Genomic DNA, 21,741 nt, shown 5'->3' with positions numbered 1-21,741 from the left:
TTCTAACTCTTATAAGTCTATGTGGAAATTAACAAATGTGATTTTAAAATTGTAGAATAAAATATGTCAGCATTTGAAAGATCTTCATGACTCAGTGAAACAACCTTTTCCAAAAGACCAAGCCTAATAATATTTCAAAATCGTGCACAGTAAAAAGCTCCACTCAATGTACTTTTAAGTAACCACCTTTTGGCCAGTATGGGTACAGTATCAAAGAAGAATATCCACAATTATCTGTAAATGCTACTAACTCATTTTCCGTTTGCCCCGAGAATACTCTCTGGTGGCAGGCACTTGCAGCTTCAGTGTTTACCCTGAGATAATTCACAGATTACAGTCCTAAACTTACCCCCAAAGTTTGCCACGAAATAGCTCACTTTTATTATTATTTTTGCATCACTCTACTATATTGATAGTCTTTAGAAACGAATGATGCAAACAAATAACAGCGAGGTGATCCGGAGAGAAGCACGATATTTTTGTGCGGAATGTGACGTTCTGCTTTGTGTTGTTCCGTGCTTTGAAACTTACCACACACATACAAAAATTATTAAATTATTAAATATGTGATCATCATATACATTTCTGTTACGTTAGGATTAGAGACAAGTTATGTTTAGAAATAACTCCAAGAACAGTTTTTATATTTTATTCTCACATTGATAATCAGTCAGATTTGTTTCAGCTTCAAAGAGCATGTTTATGTAAAATTAATGCTGACAGCAAGCTGCACTTTTTCTTTTCTAAGTGGGAAATGGGTTAAAATACTCTTCCCCTTTCTACTACGTATCTGCATGAAGCTGGATTTTCTTCATATACTTCAGCCAAAACAACACATTGCGACAAATAGAATGCAGAAGCTGCTTAAAGAATCCTGCTGACTTTTCTTAAGGCAGACTTTAAAGAGGTTTATAAAAATGGCATTTTTTTCACTCTACTTTCTTTGGAAACAGTTTTTTTTAAATAAAAGATATGTTAATTATGTTAACATATAACGCATGTATTATTTTTAGTTAAAAAATAAATTTAAATTTTTCTCTTTTAACTTCTAATTTGGAATTACTGATAGAATACACATTGATGAAATTCTTTGAGGTTTCCAATAGTTATTGAAAGTTAACGAGGTCTCAGGATCAAAATTTTATAACCTGCTGACAGACCATACAGTTGAATCAGAGAATCTTGTTCTCCAAGGAAATATAAATTACTTATACAAAGCTGATTACTGTATACTATTTTTTTTCATCAAGTTCCTCATGATCTCTTTACATTTTTAAAAAAGGAAGATAGAAGTCTTTGTCCATATATGCTAGTAACTGAAGAAAGAAGCTTCCCCTAGAGCTCGGGGACCAAAAGAGAAGAGATAGGGTCAGCAGAGCTTAGCGAGAGGTCCTTCCATGGTTGGTAGGTTTACCTGTAACACGGAGGATGAGAATTAAGTCACCTACTTCTTGGAATCATGAGATTAAAACTGATAAAAGGTCTTTGCTTTAAAACCAGAAAGCCCTACATAATTTCTCTCTCTCTCTCTCCTTCTCACCCCCTCCTCTTACACACACACACACACACACACACACACACACACACACTGCCTTACATGCCTTTTATAGAACTTTAGATTTAAAAACAATGGCCAATGGCCAAAACCTTGGGGTCAACAAATCGCAAACAACATCCCAGGGTGAGATATCATTCTTCTTGAGAAAGACAGGAATCTTCAAGTTTTCTTGTAGTTTGTCCAGCCGGATCAAGACAGGGAGAGAGGTAGGCATATCAGGCTGAAGCTTAATAAAAAATAAATAAATAAACAGCGCATCCAGTGCATCTCTCAGAAATCCAAACATGGCAAATCTTCTAGAAGCAGCTCCGAGCGTCTTTCTTTTTCCTTTATTTTGACTTTCTCTCTTTGCCTCTCCTCATTTTGCCTTTTATATTCTGACTCTTGCTTATTACTTTGGTATCCTAATATTACCTAGTATCATAAGCGTTTCATCCACTCATTTGATAGGGAGTGTGGTGTGGGTGGAGTAAGAAATTTGTCAGTGCCCGATCTACTCTCCCACAGAGTAGGACAGGAAAAAAAAAAGCCTCTTTTGTAGAAACTCTTTCAGTGATTCTCCATCTCTCCAGGCTAAAATCAAAACAAAAAACTACCAAGCACTCTCTTTCCTCTTCTGAAGAAGAGGACGTTTGACCCTGATTCTTGAACTCACCTTTTGGAGGGTTACCTGGACAGTGGAGCATGCTGTTTCAGAGAATGAGATCTGGAACCAAACTGCTTGGCTTCTTCCTGATTGTGTGACCTTGGCAAGTTACTTAGCCTTTCTGTGCCTCATGTTCTTTCTCCATAACATAGACATAGTGTTTATTTAGTATATATTTCATAGAGGTATTGTGAGGATTAGATAAATTCAAAAATCTAAAGCACTTAGAACCTGGACCATAGCGAGTATTCAATAAATATGAGCTTTTATTATTGTTGCTATTATTTAAAACTAGGTGATCCTTATCTCTACTGTATGAATTGCACAATTTAGCTCCATGTGGTTTAATATGTGGCAAAAATTTATAAACATTTCTTTTTGAAAGAAGAAAACATTAATATATTATACATAATCACATTTTTCCTCAATATTTTTATTCTTAAAAAAAACTACATACTTCTGCTTTTGTTTCTCTTAAACCAACAGCACACCAGACAGCACAAGGCCAGCCATGAGACCATGGAGCACAGAGAAACAGCCAGGATTATGGTCGACCTCTCTGATCTAGTCGCAGGTAAGACGGCAAATGACCTGGATCGAGCTGTAAAATTGGCCCCTGTTTAAAAAAAATAATAATAATGTCTCAAGAATAATGTATTAATAAGATGCTAATATAAGATTGTGGGAAAATATGCTTAAATAGTACATGGTACTTAGCAGTTTCAATAAATATTTATTGAATTAAATGATTAAATAAATAAACCAATAATAAATTCAAGATTTATATTTCTAGAGAACTACAAGAATCCAATTCTAATAATAACATACAAGTGTACTTTCCAATTGTGTATAATACTGATGGGGAATTCTTCCAATTTTCCCCTTTTATTCTCAGATTTACTTTCTCCAGCAATGCAAAATTTCAGTTTCACTCTTATCTTCCATTAATTAGAACAGAAATGCTCTCAGCTTCAGACTGTGCAAAACTATTTGCTCTGACAAATGTATCCTATTTAAAATGTATCCTATTTAAATATCCTATTTAAAATAATATAATATCAAAACTTGGGCTCAGGGATTCCTACAACAGAACCAAGACAATTTTTAAAGTCCACTCAAATTTCGTTATCTGGAGAACTGGGAGTAGAGCAGTGGTAGATAGATAGAGCCACTTTGGCTATGGAAGATGGGTGAAAATGAGTAACTTTCTTTACAGAGTGCATCTTTCTAAGAATTCATCCCAAACCTCTCTGCTTTTAACAGACTGATTATTTGGGTTCTAACCCATTATTCTTTCTAAACGATGCATAAAAGAATCTAAAAAAAATACCTTGCCTATACACAGAAAAATCTGTATGCAAACTTTTATAGCACTTCTACTCATAATTACCCAAACCCAGAAACAACCCGCATGTTCTTCAACAGGGGAATGAATAAACCAACTGTGGCTTATCCAGATGCAATGAAATCCTACTCAGTCAAGAAGATAAAATTTTTAAAAAAAGAAGGAGAAAGGAGAAGGAAGGAAACCAAAACAAGACAGCCAGAAAGGGAGGAATAAACAGAGAGAAACAAACCATTAATAATGTGAAACAAATGGAATGAACATCAAGGCATTATTATGCTGAGCAAGAGAAGACCATCTCTGAAGGGTACATACTATACTTTATGATTCCATTTATATGACATTCTAGAAAAGTCAAAACTATACAGATGGAAACCAGATCAGTGGTTGCCAGAGATTAGTGGTAGTGGGAGGGGCAGATATGAGGAGAGAGGAAAGTATAAGGAAGATATTTGGGGGAAATGTCCTATATCTTGATTGTGGTGGTGATTACATGAATTTCTACATGTAATGACATACCAAAAAGAAAAACTTTACTGTATATTATTTTTTAAAAAAGAAAAATTTTAATAATCTTATACTTTGGAAGGTGATAAATATGTTCATTATCTTAATTGTAGAGATGGTTTTATGGGAATATGTATTCATCAAAACTTATTGAATGGTATGCTTTAAGTATGTGTAGTTAATCATGTCAATTATACTTCAATACAAAAATTAAAAAAAAAAAAAGCTTGCCTATGAACATGAGTCATAGCCAATGTTTTTAAAGGAGCTTATTCAAACAAATAAACCTACTCCAAACCTCTGCTTTCATCTGAATCACTCGGGCAGAAACAAAATTTTTATTTTCTCTACTCAAAGAAACACTGTTTTTCTTCACTGTACTTTTCTTGGGTTGAACCTGACAATTTGATTGAAAGTCACAGTTAGATTTTTAGTCTTTCAACTCCTGACTGACTCAGTCCCAAAGCTCTCATAACAAAATTAGCTAGAAATGGTTCTCCTGTTTGTGCATCTTAACTTGAGACAAACTTGGCTCGTTGCTTATCAATTAGTTGCTTTTTATGGCCATCTGAGTAAAATAAATGTAGCCCAGGTATGGGGAAATGGATTTTACTAGAGATTTGCAGAAGTTAAAACAAAATTTCTTATTCTTTTATCCATTCTCTGATTGCTCGGTGATTATTTACCTTGCTAAGTGGATGTTATTGTTCTCATTCTTAAGATATTTAAGAGCTAGTAAATGAGATGAGATACACATACACATGTTTGTAACACAAATCAGAATGTGACACATGCCAGCAGAATAATGCAAATTGATTGCTGTGGAAAGATGTTTGTGATAAGCTGTAATCAGAAAAAGCATACCAGAAGAGAAAGTATCTAAGTCGGGTTTTGAAGCCTGAGCAAATAAAGGCAGAAAGGAGAAAAGATCAATTGATGTTTAGGAAAATACTGGTAATTAACGCTGGAAAGCATTTGAGACAAATTTTAATGGGCATTAAATATCATTTGGAAAGCCCTTGATTATATTTTGAAGCCAATGAAGTGTTGTAGAAAGAAAAATTCTGGGGGCCTGAAGTCAGGGAGACCAGTTTATAAGCCTAGAGAAATAAGCTGAGTCTAAGGGTGGAGATCATCAGCTTTCAAATGTTTTTAGCAGCAAAACATTTTTTTTAAATGCAATATTAGACATAATCTCAATATACTTACTTATTTATAAATAAATAAATATTTGCTGTACCTATGATGTGTCATGTTTTCCTATACTCTGAGAACGTAATACAGAGCTCACCAGAATTCCTGTGTCTTTTGGAACTTAGGTTCTAATGGGGCACAGAGCGCACAGACAGTAGACATACAGGCAAATTCAGAAACATTCTGATGCCAAGTAGTGGTAAGTGCCATGAAAAGGGCTAAAGTGAGGTTGGAAGATAGAGAATGACTGGAAGTGAGAGCAGGGTTGGGGATGGTATTGTAGGTTAAGTGATGCAGAAAGGCCTCTCTGAGGAGGTGACATTCAGGAAGAAACCTGAGTGAAATGGTGAGTGAGCCAGGTAAATTTCTGGAGGAAATGTATTTCAGGCATGGACATGGCGACTGCAAGGTAATTTCTCTAGATTAGATGGCAGGCAGCATTCTCGGCTCCCTCAGCCTTTTCCTGGCCCAGAAGCCCCTGAGAACCCCCTAAGAACTCCCTGGCTCCAAGAAATGGTTACAAAAACCACAGCCTAGACTAGACCCAGGTAAATGATAGCGTATGTGGAAAGGCTAGGTGGAAAGTCAACCTTTCTTGACAGTGTCTTAGGAAGTTCAGAAATGAATAATTGAGCTGGATTAGTCAACATATTAGAAAGACTTATGAGAATTCCATACACACTCGGTCAGAACCAATTAAACTATCAGTTCCTCAATATATTTCTAAAACAAGAATAATGATTTGCTCCTCTTTCTATCCGTTCCTTTCTCTAGGAAAGAAGAGGAAACATAATAAAAATTATTGCAAGTTTTCCACTTGATTCATAGATGAATGAAACAATAACAACATAAATCAATGCTTGTCACATCTATGACTTTGGAGCTTGTTAGAAATAAGAAATTTCATTGATTGGTCTATCAATGTGAGAATGAGGGCTGTTTTCTCAAATGTTTCTAGCACTAGAAATTGATATAATTGGAAATAAAGAGTTACTTTCTGTATATTTATGGCTAATCAACATGATGTCAAATTAAAACCACAATGAGAAATCACCTCCCACCTGTCAGAATAGCTAACATCAATAAAACAATAAATAACAAATGTTGGTGAGGATGTGGAGAAAAGAGAACTCTCATACATTGCTGGTGGGATTGTAAATTAATGCAGCCACTACAGAAAACAATATAGAAATTCCTCAAAAAATTAAAATAGAGTTTTCATACAATCCAGCGATTCCACTTCTGGGTATTTATGAAGAAAACAAAAACACTAATTAGAAAAGATATAGACACCATTATTTACAAAAGCTGAGAAATAGAAGCATCCTGGATGTCCATCAATAAATGAGTAAAGTATATATACATACATATATATATACACACATATATATACATATACACATATATACATAAAGGACATATATATGTATATATATAATGGAATATTTTCAACAATAAAAAATAATGAAATATTGCCATTTGTGACAAGCTGGATGGACCTAGAGGGTATTATTCTAAGTGAAATAAGTCAGACAGAAAAATAAAAATACCATACGACTTCACTTATAGGTGAAATCTAAAAAAAACAAACAAATGAACAAATAAATAAGGCAAACTAGAAACATATCCATAGATATAAAGAACAAGCTGATGGTTGCTAGAGAGGAATGGAGTCGGGGATGGGAATAAAATTTAAACAAAACAAAACATGATGTCAATAAGGGGTCACAGAAGTACAGGCTTTTTAATGCTTTCTTTTTATCCTCCATATATTCTCTTTTAATTTAAACTTTTGTAATTTTATTCTGACAGAGCATCACCTCACAGACTTGGTTTTGAAAATTATGAAGAATGATTTGTGGAAAATGATAAAAAAAATTTTTTTCGAGATAATTCCCAGTCTACTTTATAAATTATAGGTGGAACCTAAAATAAAGTAGTGCTCTAGTCAACGTGAACACCAAGTTCAGCTCAAAATCACAAGTGTTAATGAGAAGTTTTGTCTATACCATATTTTACTTCTGGTTTTATAAATTGTTCCTTAAAATAACCTTGATAAAGTATTTAGTCTTAGTTAACCATTGAGGAAATTAAAGGACAAAAGTCTCTAAGACAAAATGTCCAACTCTACATGTGTTACACTTCAAAATATATCCTTGGGAATCCCATGGCCAAAGATGCGGAACATGGCTATCTATGAACCTATACTTAAATTAGGATACCTTCATAGGTATTTAAAGAATATCTGCCTTATATAATTAATAATAATATTACCTGACCTCAGATGATATTCCCTTTATAAAGAAAGATGGTCCAAAACTTGGAATTAAGAGAAAAAAAAATAATTACAGTTCTTATCAATGTCACATTGGAGCATTTTAAATAGGCCCATCCAAGGTTTATCAAATTCTCTGTAGCATACTTTTTTGACTTCATATTTAATATTAATTAAAGCTCAGGCTTGTTAATTGGTACAATATTGGTAAACTGCAAACGGTTTTTGTTCGGTAAAGATGCAAAGGATATCTGGGGACCTGTAACCTCAAAGCTTACAGTTTTATTGTCCTGTATCCAATTTAGCAAACTTATGTCAGCAGTTCCTTCCAGGCTATACAATCTGTATCCCTCAAATGTTCCTTTACCGCTTTGCCATTCTCCTGATTTCCTCATTAATGAGTTCAAGAACCTGTTGACAAGTGCTCTTTATATATTTTCATGAGAGCTACATTTTTAACTTTTTGAAAAGTGTACTATGACAGTTTGAATTTAAGTTTCATGAGGGAAGACTAATATCTAGCCTTAATTAAACATTTGTTTTTGAACTTCAGATACCTCACATCAAAACATTTGATTTTCTTTGCCATTTCCAGTGTTCTAACAGGTTTACATTCAGTAATGATTGTTCTGATGTATTTCGTAAAACTTTGCATTATCACACCTGAACATGAACTACTTTCTACAGTTGAATGTCTTATCAGATTAATTTACTTCACCAAAATTAATAATTAATTATAAATTTCTACTTTTCAGTTCAAATGTGATGTTAGTATTTTTAAAATTCTTTTAGATGGAGGTTTTTTTTTTCTTGGTAAATCACAATAATGAATGCGATATTTAAATCATTTTTTTTCCAAGGTGTTAACTGTGTTTCTATCAGAGTTCAGTCCCTTAAAAAGAGCATATCAAAATTTGTACTCTTGAGGTCTAGAAAAATAATAAAGGACAACAATAAATAACAAATTAGACATAAAAAATTGCACTCCCACCACTCCTCTGTATGAAAGAGTAGTATTTTACATAGGTTCATCTGGCTTTGAGGTTTAACTAACAAACTTATTGAATACTATGACCCTCTAATAAAGCAAAAATTGTGAAGAATATTTCAGAAGTGAGATTTTTTAATGTTTTGTCAAGAACTGGATTGTATAAAAATTTACACTCACTTTATACCTATCCGTACTTCTAAAGTACCAAGATTTTGAATGGTATACTCACCATTTATGGGATGGGGGGGCAAGTGAATGAGAAGAGTAAGAGTGAAAGAGAAAAATTTATAATATTCAATGTCCCATAACTCTCCTTTATAAATTAAAAATTTCTAATTAATACTCAACCAAATGCTATCAAATGTCATATAATTTTAAAAAAATGTAGAATAAAGTAAATTTTAACAACTACAGGAAAATGTACATTTGGATTCTTGCATTTGAATCCTGAAAAATGCACCAGGATTCTCCTGAGGCTTAATTTCTACATGTGTTCTTGCTTCTCACACCTTATTGTTATAATTAAGTGATTTTTTTCTCTAAACTATGATGACTCCTTATTTATAATAGGAGCTATTCCTATTATAAAGAAGAGCCTATTTAAAAAAAAATAATAAAAGAAACAGATAATAAACACACACTGTATTGAAATTACCTGGAGGGGAAGTGACAGTAAAAATAAAGTGCCAATTCGACCCAGAAATCAAAACTGCCAAGTTGGAGAAGCTTACATAACCATCTTGAGTTTCTGCCAGAGTACACCCTACAAACAAACACAAAAACAAAAAGTAAATGTTAGTTACATACTCAAGAGCAATTTCTTCAGGTCTTCCCTGTAGAGAAGCAATTGGATAATAAAGGAAAAAACATTTTTTAATTAAAGAGGTTACTAAATCCATCAGGGTTTTCTTAAACAAGTCTTGGAACCAAATAATCTAAGATAGAATAATAATAATAACAGCTAACATATATGGAAAGCTTAACCTCACAGTGCTTTATATGCATCATTATAAATAAACTCACAAAAACCCTATAAAATATGTTATTATCTATATTATTTAGAGATCAGGAATTAGGCTCATAAAAGATTAAATCACTCAGTGCTGGAGTTATAGCCCTAATCTGCCTAATTTCAAAGTTAGCATTCTTAACCATTACTATATATTGACTTTTTTATTACTGAATGTCTTTCAAGAAAGAAAGACTATTATCTTTCCAGGTGGTCAGTTACTATTCAAAGGATCTATAGTTTATGTGATAGCAGAGTCGGCCAATGGATCAAGACTTCAGCAATGCATGAAATCATGACTGATAAAGGCTACCGTGAATGAGTAACTTGAATTGCCTGGGCTATGGTTTCCCTGAATAAAATGCAAAAAAAAAAAAAGAAGAAGGTTTACATCTTCTAAAAATAGGCCATCCATTTATAAAGTGAAAGAAGACAACTCAGTATCACATTCACAATTCTATTAATTAGTCTTCTGACTCCACTATCCTCAAATTACTTTGCTAATTAACAGCTGCTATGTTTCACTCTAGAAATGTCACTGTGATTGGTATGATGGACAATGAGTTAGGAGAGTGTTCTTAAAATTTATAAACTAGTTGGAGATCTTTAAGGCTGAAAGGTATCATAAAGATATAACATGCTTAGTGTTACATTTTTCAATTCAATTGCTCAATCTTTTTTGTGAAAACATTGTCTTTCCTCATCAATTTTGCAGAGCTAACTAAAACTTCGTTCTTCGAAAACATCTTTTTCTTCATTTCAGCAGAGTCCCAAAATAAATAAAATGCCCAGAAAAATGGAAATAAATAAGTCAAGACTGAAATAAATGATAGGCGCCCATGATAAATGCAGTTTATACTCTTTAAAACCTATATGCATCAAAATTATGGTCAATAAACTCTTGCAAACAATGAACTGCAGAGTACAGATGTTCAACACGAAATCGTTTGCTGCAGTTTTTCCTTTGACAAACGTCCTTATTGTTCTCATCTTTGGAGGAATACAAAACAGCATTTAATCGAAATGTGTCCATGGAGCACAGTGAGTCTGCCTCGTAGAACAGCCGCCAAACTGCCTAATGGAAAGTGCTTTAGCTCCAAATGGGTTTGCTTTTGTGTTAAATACCAGCTTGCCTCAGAGATCTCTACAAAGATTCCCATATATATCTATGATATTCTCAGATTTGAAGCATATGCACCCGAAAGCTGAGGCAGTTGCTGCCAAGTACAGTATATTACTCCAGGGTTCATCATATCTCTGGAATGGTAATTGTAAAATGTACAAATGCCATTGACAGGCTCCCCGATCAAGCTGGTATAAGCAATGTACTGGCTGAGAGAACTTGGGATGAGATGGGAGTGTTGGGCTTGTGCAAGACTGAAATTGATTATATGACTTATCAAGGAATGCTACCTGAATATGTTTCTGCTGGGCATATGGTTGTTAAAATAACTTTCAGCCCAAATTCTCTGCCATAGCTATGCCACTCACCTCTAGCTATATATACTAGAAAACTGTTACATCCATAATTTGGAGATTTTATTTAAAAAAAAAAATTAAGAACTTTTTTTTTCTACAACTAAGATCTATGATTAAGTATTAAAGGATTCGAAGGGTCCTTAAATAATTGTGTTTGTGTGTACAAATCCACTTTTTCATTAACAGTTTAAAACCTCTTTTTTTTTTTTTTTTTTTTTACTGAGGAAGATCTACTGAGACAAAAGAACATGAAGTTAAATTGCAGAATAAAAGATTAAGACTAGACACATAGCTATGGTTTTGTTGTTGTTATTTTGTTTTTCTCCAGGAAATACTTAGAATAAGTTATGTAATCCATCACAAATGTTTTTGGTTTTATTCTTTCTGAAGTCAAGAAGTATTTCATGATGGTTTTAAAAGAAACTTCCAATCATATGAAATAGGATGTTTTGGTGATATGAGCATTCTTAAAATAGAAAACTACATAAGAATTTTTTCCCTACTTCATAACACACTCGAAAAAATATATGCATAGAGGATAACCTCAGCCTGTTCTTCATACTTTCCCACTGAAGCTCTCAAGAAGGAAAATGATGACAATACTGATCCAGGTGAGTCAGCTCGCTTAGCTTGAATTGGTGTTAATAGAATAATATAGCAAACAGTTTCATTCTTCACAGAATGATTCTAAGTGAGTCAGTGATAATATCCTTAGGATAACTGAAAGAGAAATAATGAAGGATTTGGGGGGAGTGCTAAGTACAGGAGTAGGGCAAAGTAAAGTGTGGAGTCTGAGTGAGTCAAGGTACAGGAGTAAGGTATGGAGTATGAATTAGACACGGAGCATGAGTAAGGTACTGTGTATGGGTAATATATGAAGTACAGTGAGATATGGAATATGACTATGGAGCGAAGCTTTGGAGGATGAATAAGGTATGAAGTATGAGTAAGGCAAAAAAAAAAATGGGTAACTGAACTGTACATGTGAAAATGGTTAAGAAAGTTTCATGTTCTGTGTATATTACCACGATATTTAAAAAAATAAGAATTTGGGTAAGGTATGAAGTATAAATAAGGTACTGGATATGAGTAAGTTCCAAAACATATAAAGAACTCTTCCTGTACCTTAATGGCAAAAAAATAAAAATAATAATAAAAAAACCCAATTAAAAAATAGGCTAAAGATTTAAATAGACATTTCTCCAAAGAAGATCTATGAATGGACAACAGGTGTATGAAAAGATGCTCAACCTCACTAATCATTAGGAAAATGTAAGTCAAAACCACAATGAGATATTATCTCACACCTATTAGGATGGCTATTATCAAAAAACCAAAAGACAAGTGTTGGTGAGAATGTGGAGAAATTGGAACTCTTATATTCTGTTGGTGGGAATGCAAAATGGTGCAGCTGCTATGGAAAACACTGTGGAGGTTCACCACAAAATTAAAAATAGAAATAACATATGGTCCAGCAAGCCCACTTCTGGCTATTTATCCAAAAGAATTGAAATCAGGATCTCAAAGAGATAGCCGTATCTCATGTTCACTGCAATGCTAGTCACACTGGCCAAGATATGGAAATAATCTAAATGTTTTTTGGCAGATAAATGGATAAAGAAAATGTGATATACACATACAATGGAATATTATTCAGCCTTTTATAAAAGGAAATTCTGAAAAATGTGACATCTTGGATAAGCCTTGAGGACATTATGCCAAGGAAATAAATCACAGAAGGACAAACATCTTATAATTCTATTTATATCAAATATCTAAAATAATCAAACTCATAGAAACAAAGAACAGAATAATGTTTTGTTTTGTTTTGTTTTGTTTATTTTCATGTGCACAAGCACCAGAGAAACTAAATAAAGCCAGCAGTGGTACTGGGACTGCACAGGAAGGTAACAGAGGACAAAGAAAGGTGAAGAAGGAAAACTCAATTTGAGTTTGGGCCAGGTTCTTTATACTTGCCATCACATTTGCTCTGGGCCAGGTTCTTTACACTTGCCATCACATTTGTTCTTCCTATCATTGAGGGCAAGTGTTTCTCCATAGAAACCACACTGTACTTGTGACTTTCTCCCTGGGCCAGTTCATGATGTTGTACTAAAGAATCATTTGTCTTAGGGAAACATGTTGTTCTCTTCACTCCATATTGAGGATATGGATATGACGAAAATGCTTCTTCATCATGCAAGGGAAAGGAGAGGAAGAGGTGGTTCTTTAAGTATTTACTGCCAGCCTAAACTTTCTTTTCACAGACACTGGCATTGTAGAATGGAGATGAAGGATAATTCTTCCAAATTACTGAAGACGCTGAGTATTACCGTCCTTGTGCCTATGAATTTCTAATAGTTGCAAACATTTTCTGTGCAGATGCAGAAGTAACAGGTCTCTGAATGTCACTGATACCTACCTTTTAGCACTGAATCTGATGTCCCTTCCAAGGAAACAGAAATGGCCCATGGCTCTGAGGGGGGCCCCAAGGACTCAATTCTCCGATTCTGAAAATAGAAAAAAAAGCTTAAAAAGGAAAAGTTGGATTCAGAAGAGAATGTTGTGAAGTTATCCAAAAAAAAGAGAGAGAGAAAGAATTCAGGAAGATATTTCATAAAGCACAAATTTAACAGAAATAAGCAAAGGAAGGAAAATGATAAATAGATATTTTCTTTCTCGTGTTAAGAATATATCAAAATTAGCTTACTGAGAGAAGAGAAGGGGCATAATTAAAGAAAAGTTGGGGTAGAACTGTGAATAGAGGAAAAGAAAGCTACATTTTTAGAAGAAGAGAATAGCATTATGTGCCGAAAGTTACTAAGGAAAGAAAAAGATTAAGAGAAGCGGGAGAGAATTGGGTGAGTGCCAGACTACCTCAAAACTGACAAGTTTCCAAGTGTGTGTACCTTGGTCCCATGGCCTTCACCTCTCTGCAAACATGTCATGGAATACATTTTTAAAATGAAGAGTGGAAAGCTGATTTAACTATCCTAGTTCACTGTTTTTCCCCATGACTTTAGTAAATATAAAAAGATAAAATAGAATCAGAGGCCATGAACACTGACATTAGAATTAAGCACTGAACCCTCCTGTTGATGATTTATTTAACCACATATAAGAGAAACTATTTAAAATAACGTAAAATTATAATGCAGATGTGATGGCACACATTCCTCCATTGGCATAGGAAATTACTTTTTAGATATATTTTGAGATTTTAATATTACTATTTTGAGAAGGCTAGATTTCTGAGATGTGAGAGATCGACTTCAAAAATTTGCTTGGGGAGGAAAAGTATAAGCATTATATTTTTACCCTTAATCAAATTATGGACATTCACACAAAGTGGAAGGCAGGCAGGCTGTGAAATGGAAGGGAGATGACAAAAGCAGTTAGAAGTTCTAAGTGTAGCAAATGTCACACAGTGGGCACTCTGCAACTGTGTATCATGATGAAGGAATCTAAAACATGTGCTGAGTACAGGCTACCCAGCTCCAAAGAAAGAGTACACCTGTCCCTCGATTTACATGGTATTTTTTTACGTGTTTTTTATATGCAGTAAATAATCTCCCTCTTTTACATGGACTTTTCATATGTGGTTTCCATTTACGTGGTCTCATTTTATGCAGTTCTTTCTTTTTTATTTCCATTATCGGCGATTACTCTTTCTAAAAATCAATAGCTTAACTCAGCAATGCACAAAGAACTAATACTTACTAACACACAATTAATGATCTTCCTGTTCATTGGATGGCAAATAAAAAAGCACGGATGGCTAGTGATGCTTTTCGGACTGCTTTTACAAATGTTTTGCTGTAGGAGCTGAAAATTATGTGAAGAAAAAATGTCTTCCTTTTAAAATACTTTTACTTTTTGATAATGCACCTGGTCATCCACACAATTTAGAACATCCAAATATAAAAGTTGTATATTTGCCACCAAATACAACTTCCTTGATCCAACCTTTAGATCAAGGCATTATTTCCATCTTTAAGATTAATTATATTAAATGGAGTTTTAAAGATATTTTTAATAAACTTGAAGATAATGAATCACAGTTACAGAAGTCTGGAATAAACACACAATTTTAAGTTGTATCAAGAATATTTCTTTGAATGATATAAAGCCATCAACTTTAAATGCTTACTGGAAAGCAATACAGCCAGAAGTGGTTGTACCAGGGAATATGGTTCCAATGACTGAAGAAGGCTTAACTGGAATTATTAATTTATTAAATAAATTTCAAGAAGTAAGTTCCAACAATTTGAATGTAGATTATATTAACGAATTACTAGTTGATCAGGAATTAATGAATAACGAATTAATTCACTTAATATCTGAAGCCCATCCTGCCAATGAATATGGCAGAGATCTTGTACCAGTTTCATTCGCTGCTGAAAATATTTACAAAGCACTTCAACTGGCCACAAAACTGGAAACTGCAATTCTAGATATTCATCCAAAGATCTAATGAGCCTTAAAATTTTGAAAAGATTTTTTAAAATGTTGCAGTGAATATTGAAGAATTTATGAAAACTTAGCAAAAGATGGGATTGGAAAAAAATCATCCCAAAACATAAACATAAATAATGAAACCAAAGCAGCACTTCCAAATATTTTGAGTGATGAAGATATTTTGAGCAGCTTTGTGCCAATTAAAAATAGAAGGTTGGTTGCTTTACAGTCCAGACACAGGCAACGAATATTTATTTCAGTTTTTCTAAATTTTCATTAGCATTTTTTTTGTGAAAATATGTGAAATAAATATTTTTATGACTTATATTGGCCTATTTCTTTAGTATTTTTTTCCAAACTTTTTACATGGTTTTCTTCTGTGTAAAAAAAAAAAAAAAGGCGCATGGAATGGATAATCCACATAAATCGAGAGATGGGTGTAGAACCTGTGAACAAGTTACCTGCTTATCTAGAAAGATGAGTTGTGGTTGTACTGGAAGTACTTTTCCCACTTCTCCATTTGAAGGCTGGACTAAGACTGAAAGAGCATAGGGCCGAATAAATATCAAGTTCTCAACTTTAAAATTGCTTGTATTTCTGGCACATGTAAGAAAAAAAAATAGAATACATCCATAAAATTACAAATATCAGTGCAGAAGCTATATTCCATAATACATTATCAGAGAAAATATTTGCATTTGTCTTTGCATCTAGAAACTTAGTAATACACTTTATAGCGAACATTATCTTATAACTAAAGAATAATTATGTATTTATTTTATATGTTTGATTAGCCATAATAAAGGATGGCCTGGATGTTGGGAGGATGAGTGGAGAAGCACAAATTATAAACTTAGATTTTTATCACAGTTTATTAATATCAGCCCTATAAAAGCCTCAGTGAGAGAACTTATCAGACTAAAATACTTAGAAGGTAGGGGTATGTTCAGTAGTAAGCTAGTAAGCTTTTCCCCAAAAGACTCTAATTTGTAGTGTTTTCTAATTTCCATGGTATTAATACTCTCACTATGGCTGATTCTGGTACCAGACGATATCGCTGAGAAATGGCAAGCTCCAGCACGCCGATGTTTGATATGAAACAATTCATTGAGTTCTTACAACCATCCCTTTGTATTTATACTCTCCACCATGTGTTTGCACAAAATAGGTTTAATGACTTGGAATTAATTGATTAATTTCTTTTAATTGAATGAAGCCTTTAGAGAGGATAATACTTATAATTAATATATGCTGAGTACTTACTGTGTACCAGGTACTATTCTAAAATCCCATCGCTTCTTTAAAATGACACTATGAGATAGGTACTTTTATTTATACATGAAGAATATTTGGTCCAAAAAGGCTAAAGTAACTTGCCAAAGGTCTTACAAAGAATGAGTGTATGACCAAGATTCAGAACAGTTAACCGTTGAGCTACATTGTGTTTCACCTTTCAAGTATGTTAATTGCTGATGTGACTTAGCAATAAAATGGAATAACGAAAATAAGTTATATAATTCATGATACCATAAAACATCTTTTTTCCTCAGAGCTTTGGTATTTTTAATGATCAAGATAGTTTTATTAAAAGAACATTATAGATTATATATCTATTGCCCCATTAAGCCTATTATGTATTATACATCACAGGCATGCAATAGATTTTTAGCCATTAAATAGAGATATATAGATATCATTTACCACATATATTACCTTAATATAGGACACCCCATGGTGACTTATCCTCAAAACAACCCAGATCAGGTCTAACAAGAAAGGATTTGATTTTTTTTTTTTTAAGTAGCCTATTCTGCCCTCAATTAAAATCTTGTAAGTCAACTACTTTGTTCCCCTTTTTTTTCTTTTGTGAGGAGAAAAAGATGAAATATTTATTTAGCATGGAAGGTGTATGTCAGGTAAAGTTGGCAATTAGTCCTAAAAAGAGAAAATAGTGGAAGAACAAATAAAATGGATCATGAACTATGAAATTTCTGCAGGATGCATATTCCTTCTCCCCTGAGAATCCTGGGACATGAGAGGCAGAGTGGGATACATGATCCTAAGAATCCCCTTTGGTCATCTACCAGCTAAGGCCCTGACCTCTGCAACAATCATTCAGTGGGAATTCAACATACACTCACCTAATCATCACTTATTAGTTTGCTTAGTCTAAATGGGTAAGGCTCCTTTTTAATTGTTTTTAAGAGAATAATTTAAAAACAGATTTTTAAGTTCTGTGTTATTCATTCTTCTTTTCTATGGGTTCAAGGTTTTTGGAAAATTCGAACATTGTTAGCAGATTCTACTTCTCCCCAAACCTATTTTTTAAATGCTTTCTGATGTGGGACAGGATCCAGGCTAGCTGTGTGGGTTAAAGAAACTGAGAAACTCCAACAAAGATTCTGACATAAGTGCACTGATGTCGAGAGACGAAGGAATGGGAACCAACTGCCTGAACACCCGCTGAAAGGCCTATCCCTGACACACTTTAAAGTTTATTGTGAGCAAACATCTCTTATTAAATGTAAACAGCATCTCACTGGAGGTCAGAGACTTGCTGCTACAGCATATCCCAAGGTAATACCACTTTAAGCTCCACATAAACTCTTAAGCAGTTTCTATCCTAAAACCTGACCGTAGGTGGTACAGTTTTTTACGATATGTTATAATAGTGCAATAAATCTGTTAGCTTAAAATCGAATCTCCGTGGCCTTTTAGAGAAATCATCATTAAATGCAGGGTCCTGTTAATGATGCCATCGAAGTGAAATTGTTTAATCTGCTAAGGGGGTGAAAGGTCACCAAATGAATTTTTTATAATACATCAACTTGACACGCAATAGGGAAAACTGTAATAGATAAAAGCAAAGGAAAAGGGCACTGTCTTCTTCTGATAGGTCAATAGCAGCCAAGAGAGTCACTCATCCACTTTCCTTTCACGATGGGGCTCCTTTTGCATTTAATATGGACACCCAATTAATACCTCAGCACCACAGACAACCTCATTTTAGGTGACTTATAGCAATTTCTCCCCCTTCCCTGAAATGAAAGTGATCACAATACATCATAGCATTGTGTGAATTAACGTTAATTGATTCAAGTTACCAAGCAATGATGGGCCACTTATATAATCTAGGCGTTATTGGGTGCTAGAAGGGATGGAAGGAAGATTAGATTCCAGTGTCCGTTGCTGTGACGACGGGAGTCACCTGACACCTTGTTAGACAGTTGTAAGGTTCTATTGCTGGCCCCAGTGGGGTCGTCAGTAAACTGGAGTGATGTCCAAACATCATTATACCCTGCTCCGATATTAAAGCAAAGGGATTAGCAACTTATTGCAAGCAACCTGGATTTGTCATTGTGCTGTCGTTATCCAATTTCCAAGGCTAATGTGACTGTAGCCTGCAGGCAGAAAGACCTACAGCCAAACTTTAAAAAATGGGGGAGGAAAGTTCCCTCCAACACTCCCAGTTTTAACCACTATTTAACAGCTTCCAATACCTAGCCAGGAATGTGAAAGAATTTTTTACCCCTTCGATGCTTAAGTGCCAACTAAAAGATCGAAGAGAATACAGAAATTTCCCAGTTTAAAGATCACCACTTTTCATTCCAACTCTCTCTTTTCAATCTGCCAGATCCAAACTGCTTACCCTGTGGATAAAGGCATTATTTCTATTTGCACGCCAAACCCAGCAAACAAATAAATCTGATTGGTGAATGCCGGCTTTGGTAAGACCTATGGTAGCGGGGTGAGAGGGTGGGAGGCTAGAGATACTTTCTCTTTAACCTTTGCCTCCTCAAAGTTACCAAGTGAAGTTCCTGTAAAAGAGCCCCATGCTTTACTTAAATGTTTCAGGGTGTCCTGAGCATTTTTAACCATTCTTATTTCAAATAGGCTAGATAGGGAAGAATCTGCATTGCGGGGGGGAAAAGTGGGGAGTGGGGGCGGGATATTGAATTCCAAAGGAGTTTGCAAGATTCTGTACCCTAGAAGAAGAAAGTGAGATCTCTAGTCAATTCGGTTTAACAAACATATGTTAACCCTTCTACATCGTTCTAGGCACTGTGAGATATGCAAGGATAAACACCATGACCCCTGTACTTCAGAAATGTTCTTCTATATAGTTTGTAAGGCATAAATGACTTCACTTCTATGTTCCAAGACCGCCAGTGGATGCCTGAAACCAAGATAATACCGAACTCCATAAATACTATGTTGCTTCTTATACAGACATACATTTTCACTTTATAAAAACATTTTACGGCTTCTTTTTGCCATATTCAAATTGGAACCATCAGTACTCTTGCATTTTGGAGCATTATTAGGTAAAGTATGGGTTACTTGCATATAAGCACTGCAATATTGAGACAGTCGATCTGATAACCTAGATGGCTACTAGATGACTAATGAATGAGTAATGTATACAGCATGGATACACTGGACAAAGTGATGATTCACGTCCTGGGAGAGATGAAGTGGGACAGTGAGAGATTTTATCATACTATGCAGAATGGCATGCAATTTAAAACTTATGAAATTGTTTATTTCTGGAATTTTCCATTAAATATTTTTAGACCATGGTCAACAGTGGGTAATTGAAATCTCAGAAACTGAATAAGAGGGGACTATTGTATTTCATAGTCCTACATTCTCTATCAAACCTAGCCAATTACCCTTAGCTGCTGTGAACTCCTAAGAGAGAAGTGTCTTATGATCTGTTTCTTTCTTGCACTACAGCATAGTGGTTCCAAACCTGATACATTGTTAAGTACTCAATAGATGTTACTAGTGTAACACTATAACAAATCAGTACCCACTATGCACCTCTTCTGCTGCTAGGTCACTAAATACTTCTAGAAAGCTACAACCTATCTTGGCCTGCCAACTTTAGGTTCTAGTATACTCCTCAATAGCTTATTGTTCTGTTCTAATACTTATTATTAAACCCTTAAGATTCTTTGGAATTATTGATTTCAAATTGAGAGTCGAGTAACCCTAGGTACAGGTTGGAGTGTGCCAGGAGCATATAAATACAGTAAACATGGCACATCTTCCAAAAAGGTCAGTTTAGAGTTAAAACCTAAGTATTTTAGTTGGTAAATCACTTAAAATATATTTTATAATAAATCTATCGTGAATCTGAAATAATAGCAACTCTGAATATATTTTTTAGATCATACACAAAATATTCAAAATTTCCTGTTTGTGTTGGAGTGCTATGGCAGTCAAAAAAGGAGAAATCACTCAAGATTTCTCTAATGAAAGAGATTTAAATCAGGATTGGTTACACAGGAATACTGGAATAGCAGAGAAACCAAGGAGGTTACATTTCAATATTTGCACATAATATTTAATGATCATTTATTTTACATGGCGCTGTGCTTAGGTACTCTTGGGAACATAATAGGAAGTTGAAGCTTTGACCACCTACTAAATATTATAAAGATAAAAATATATTCGTTAATTTTAAAAAATCTAAATTAATGGTTAAGCGGGTTCATATTGAATTAAAGATATTTTGTAATATATATAGAATAATGAGATTTAATACAACACTCTTATTAAATAGTTGCATGAATGTTTGTTTTGCCTATCCATTAATTTTAAAATCTGTAAATTTTCATATGAGCCATGTAATTTTTGGACATAATAGTTGTTCAATTAATGTTTGGGAAATATAAAACTTTGAAATGTAAGCTTTCATAAGTATTCTATTTACTTACAACTTTACCATCTGTACAAATATATATAAATTACTTAATTTTAAGGCAGTATGGTTCAGTTTTGAAATTAGAACTACATATGTGTGTAAGTGAGAAACTGCTGGATGCAGATATGTCAACAACAGCAATGGATTACAATTAGCATCCTGTTTATAAGGAAAATAGCAGAAAAAAATATGAACTGTGAAGAAGAATCAAAGATTTAGTGGTCTGGGGCCATTTATTTTAAGGGCATTGCTGCAGAAACAAAGCTGTGAAACAAATGATAGTTTTAATGATAGCCATGAATCATCAATAAAAATGTGAATGCTGTACATTATTTCCCATTTAATAAGGCTGAATAACATGGTTTTGTTTTAAGTTTAAGAGATAAAAGCTTTTAAAAAATAGTTATAAAAGGACCAATTTTTAATTAAATGGAAAGTTTGCCTATGCAGAGCATCTCATTTTCCCACAAAGCCACATATGTGAAATGCCATTATGACAATTTTGCCATCCACTTAACTCGACAAAATAGTGAATTTGTATTGTAGCGAAAAGAAGAAATGGTACAGAA

The 21,741-nt window shown here is 34.0% G+C and overlaps 1 protein-coding gene across 1 annotated transcript in view; it reads right to left on the bottom strand.

Moving 5' to 3' along the window:
- Positions 1–21,741, bottom strand: part of PKHD1 (PKHD1 ciliary IPT domain containing fibrocystin/polyductin) — a 411,516-nt gene that overhangs the window by 16,342 nt on the left and 373,433 nt on the right. The window contains exons 63-67 of the mRNA XM_039853082.1: positions 15,924–16,059; positions 13,427–13,514; positions 12,982–13,194; positions 9,172–9,279; positions 2,662–2,820 (exon numbers count right to left, since the gene is read on the bottom strand). Of these exons, the coding sequence (XP_039709016.1) occupies positions 2,662–2,820; positions 9,172–9,279; positions 12,982–13,194; positions 13,427–13,514; positions 15,924–16,059 (704 nt within the window). The remainder of the gene's footprint in view (positions 1–2,661; positions 2,821–9,171; positions 9,280–12,981; positions 13,195–13,426; positions 13,515–15,923; positions 16,060–21,741) is intronic.

This window comes from Pteropus medius, unplaced genomic scaffold (genome assembly GCF_902729225.1).
Source record: "Pteropus medius unplaced genomic scaffold, Ma_sr-lr_union100, whole genome shotgun sequence".
NCBI lineage: Eukaryota > Metazoa > Chordata > Mammalia > Chiroptera > Pteropodidae > Pteropus > Pteropus medius.
Note: the sequence above shows the minus strand (reverse complement) of the source record. Positions and strands in the feature narration are given on the sequence as shown.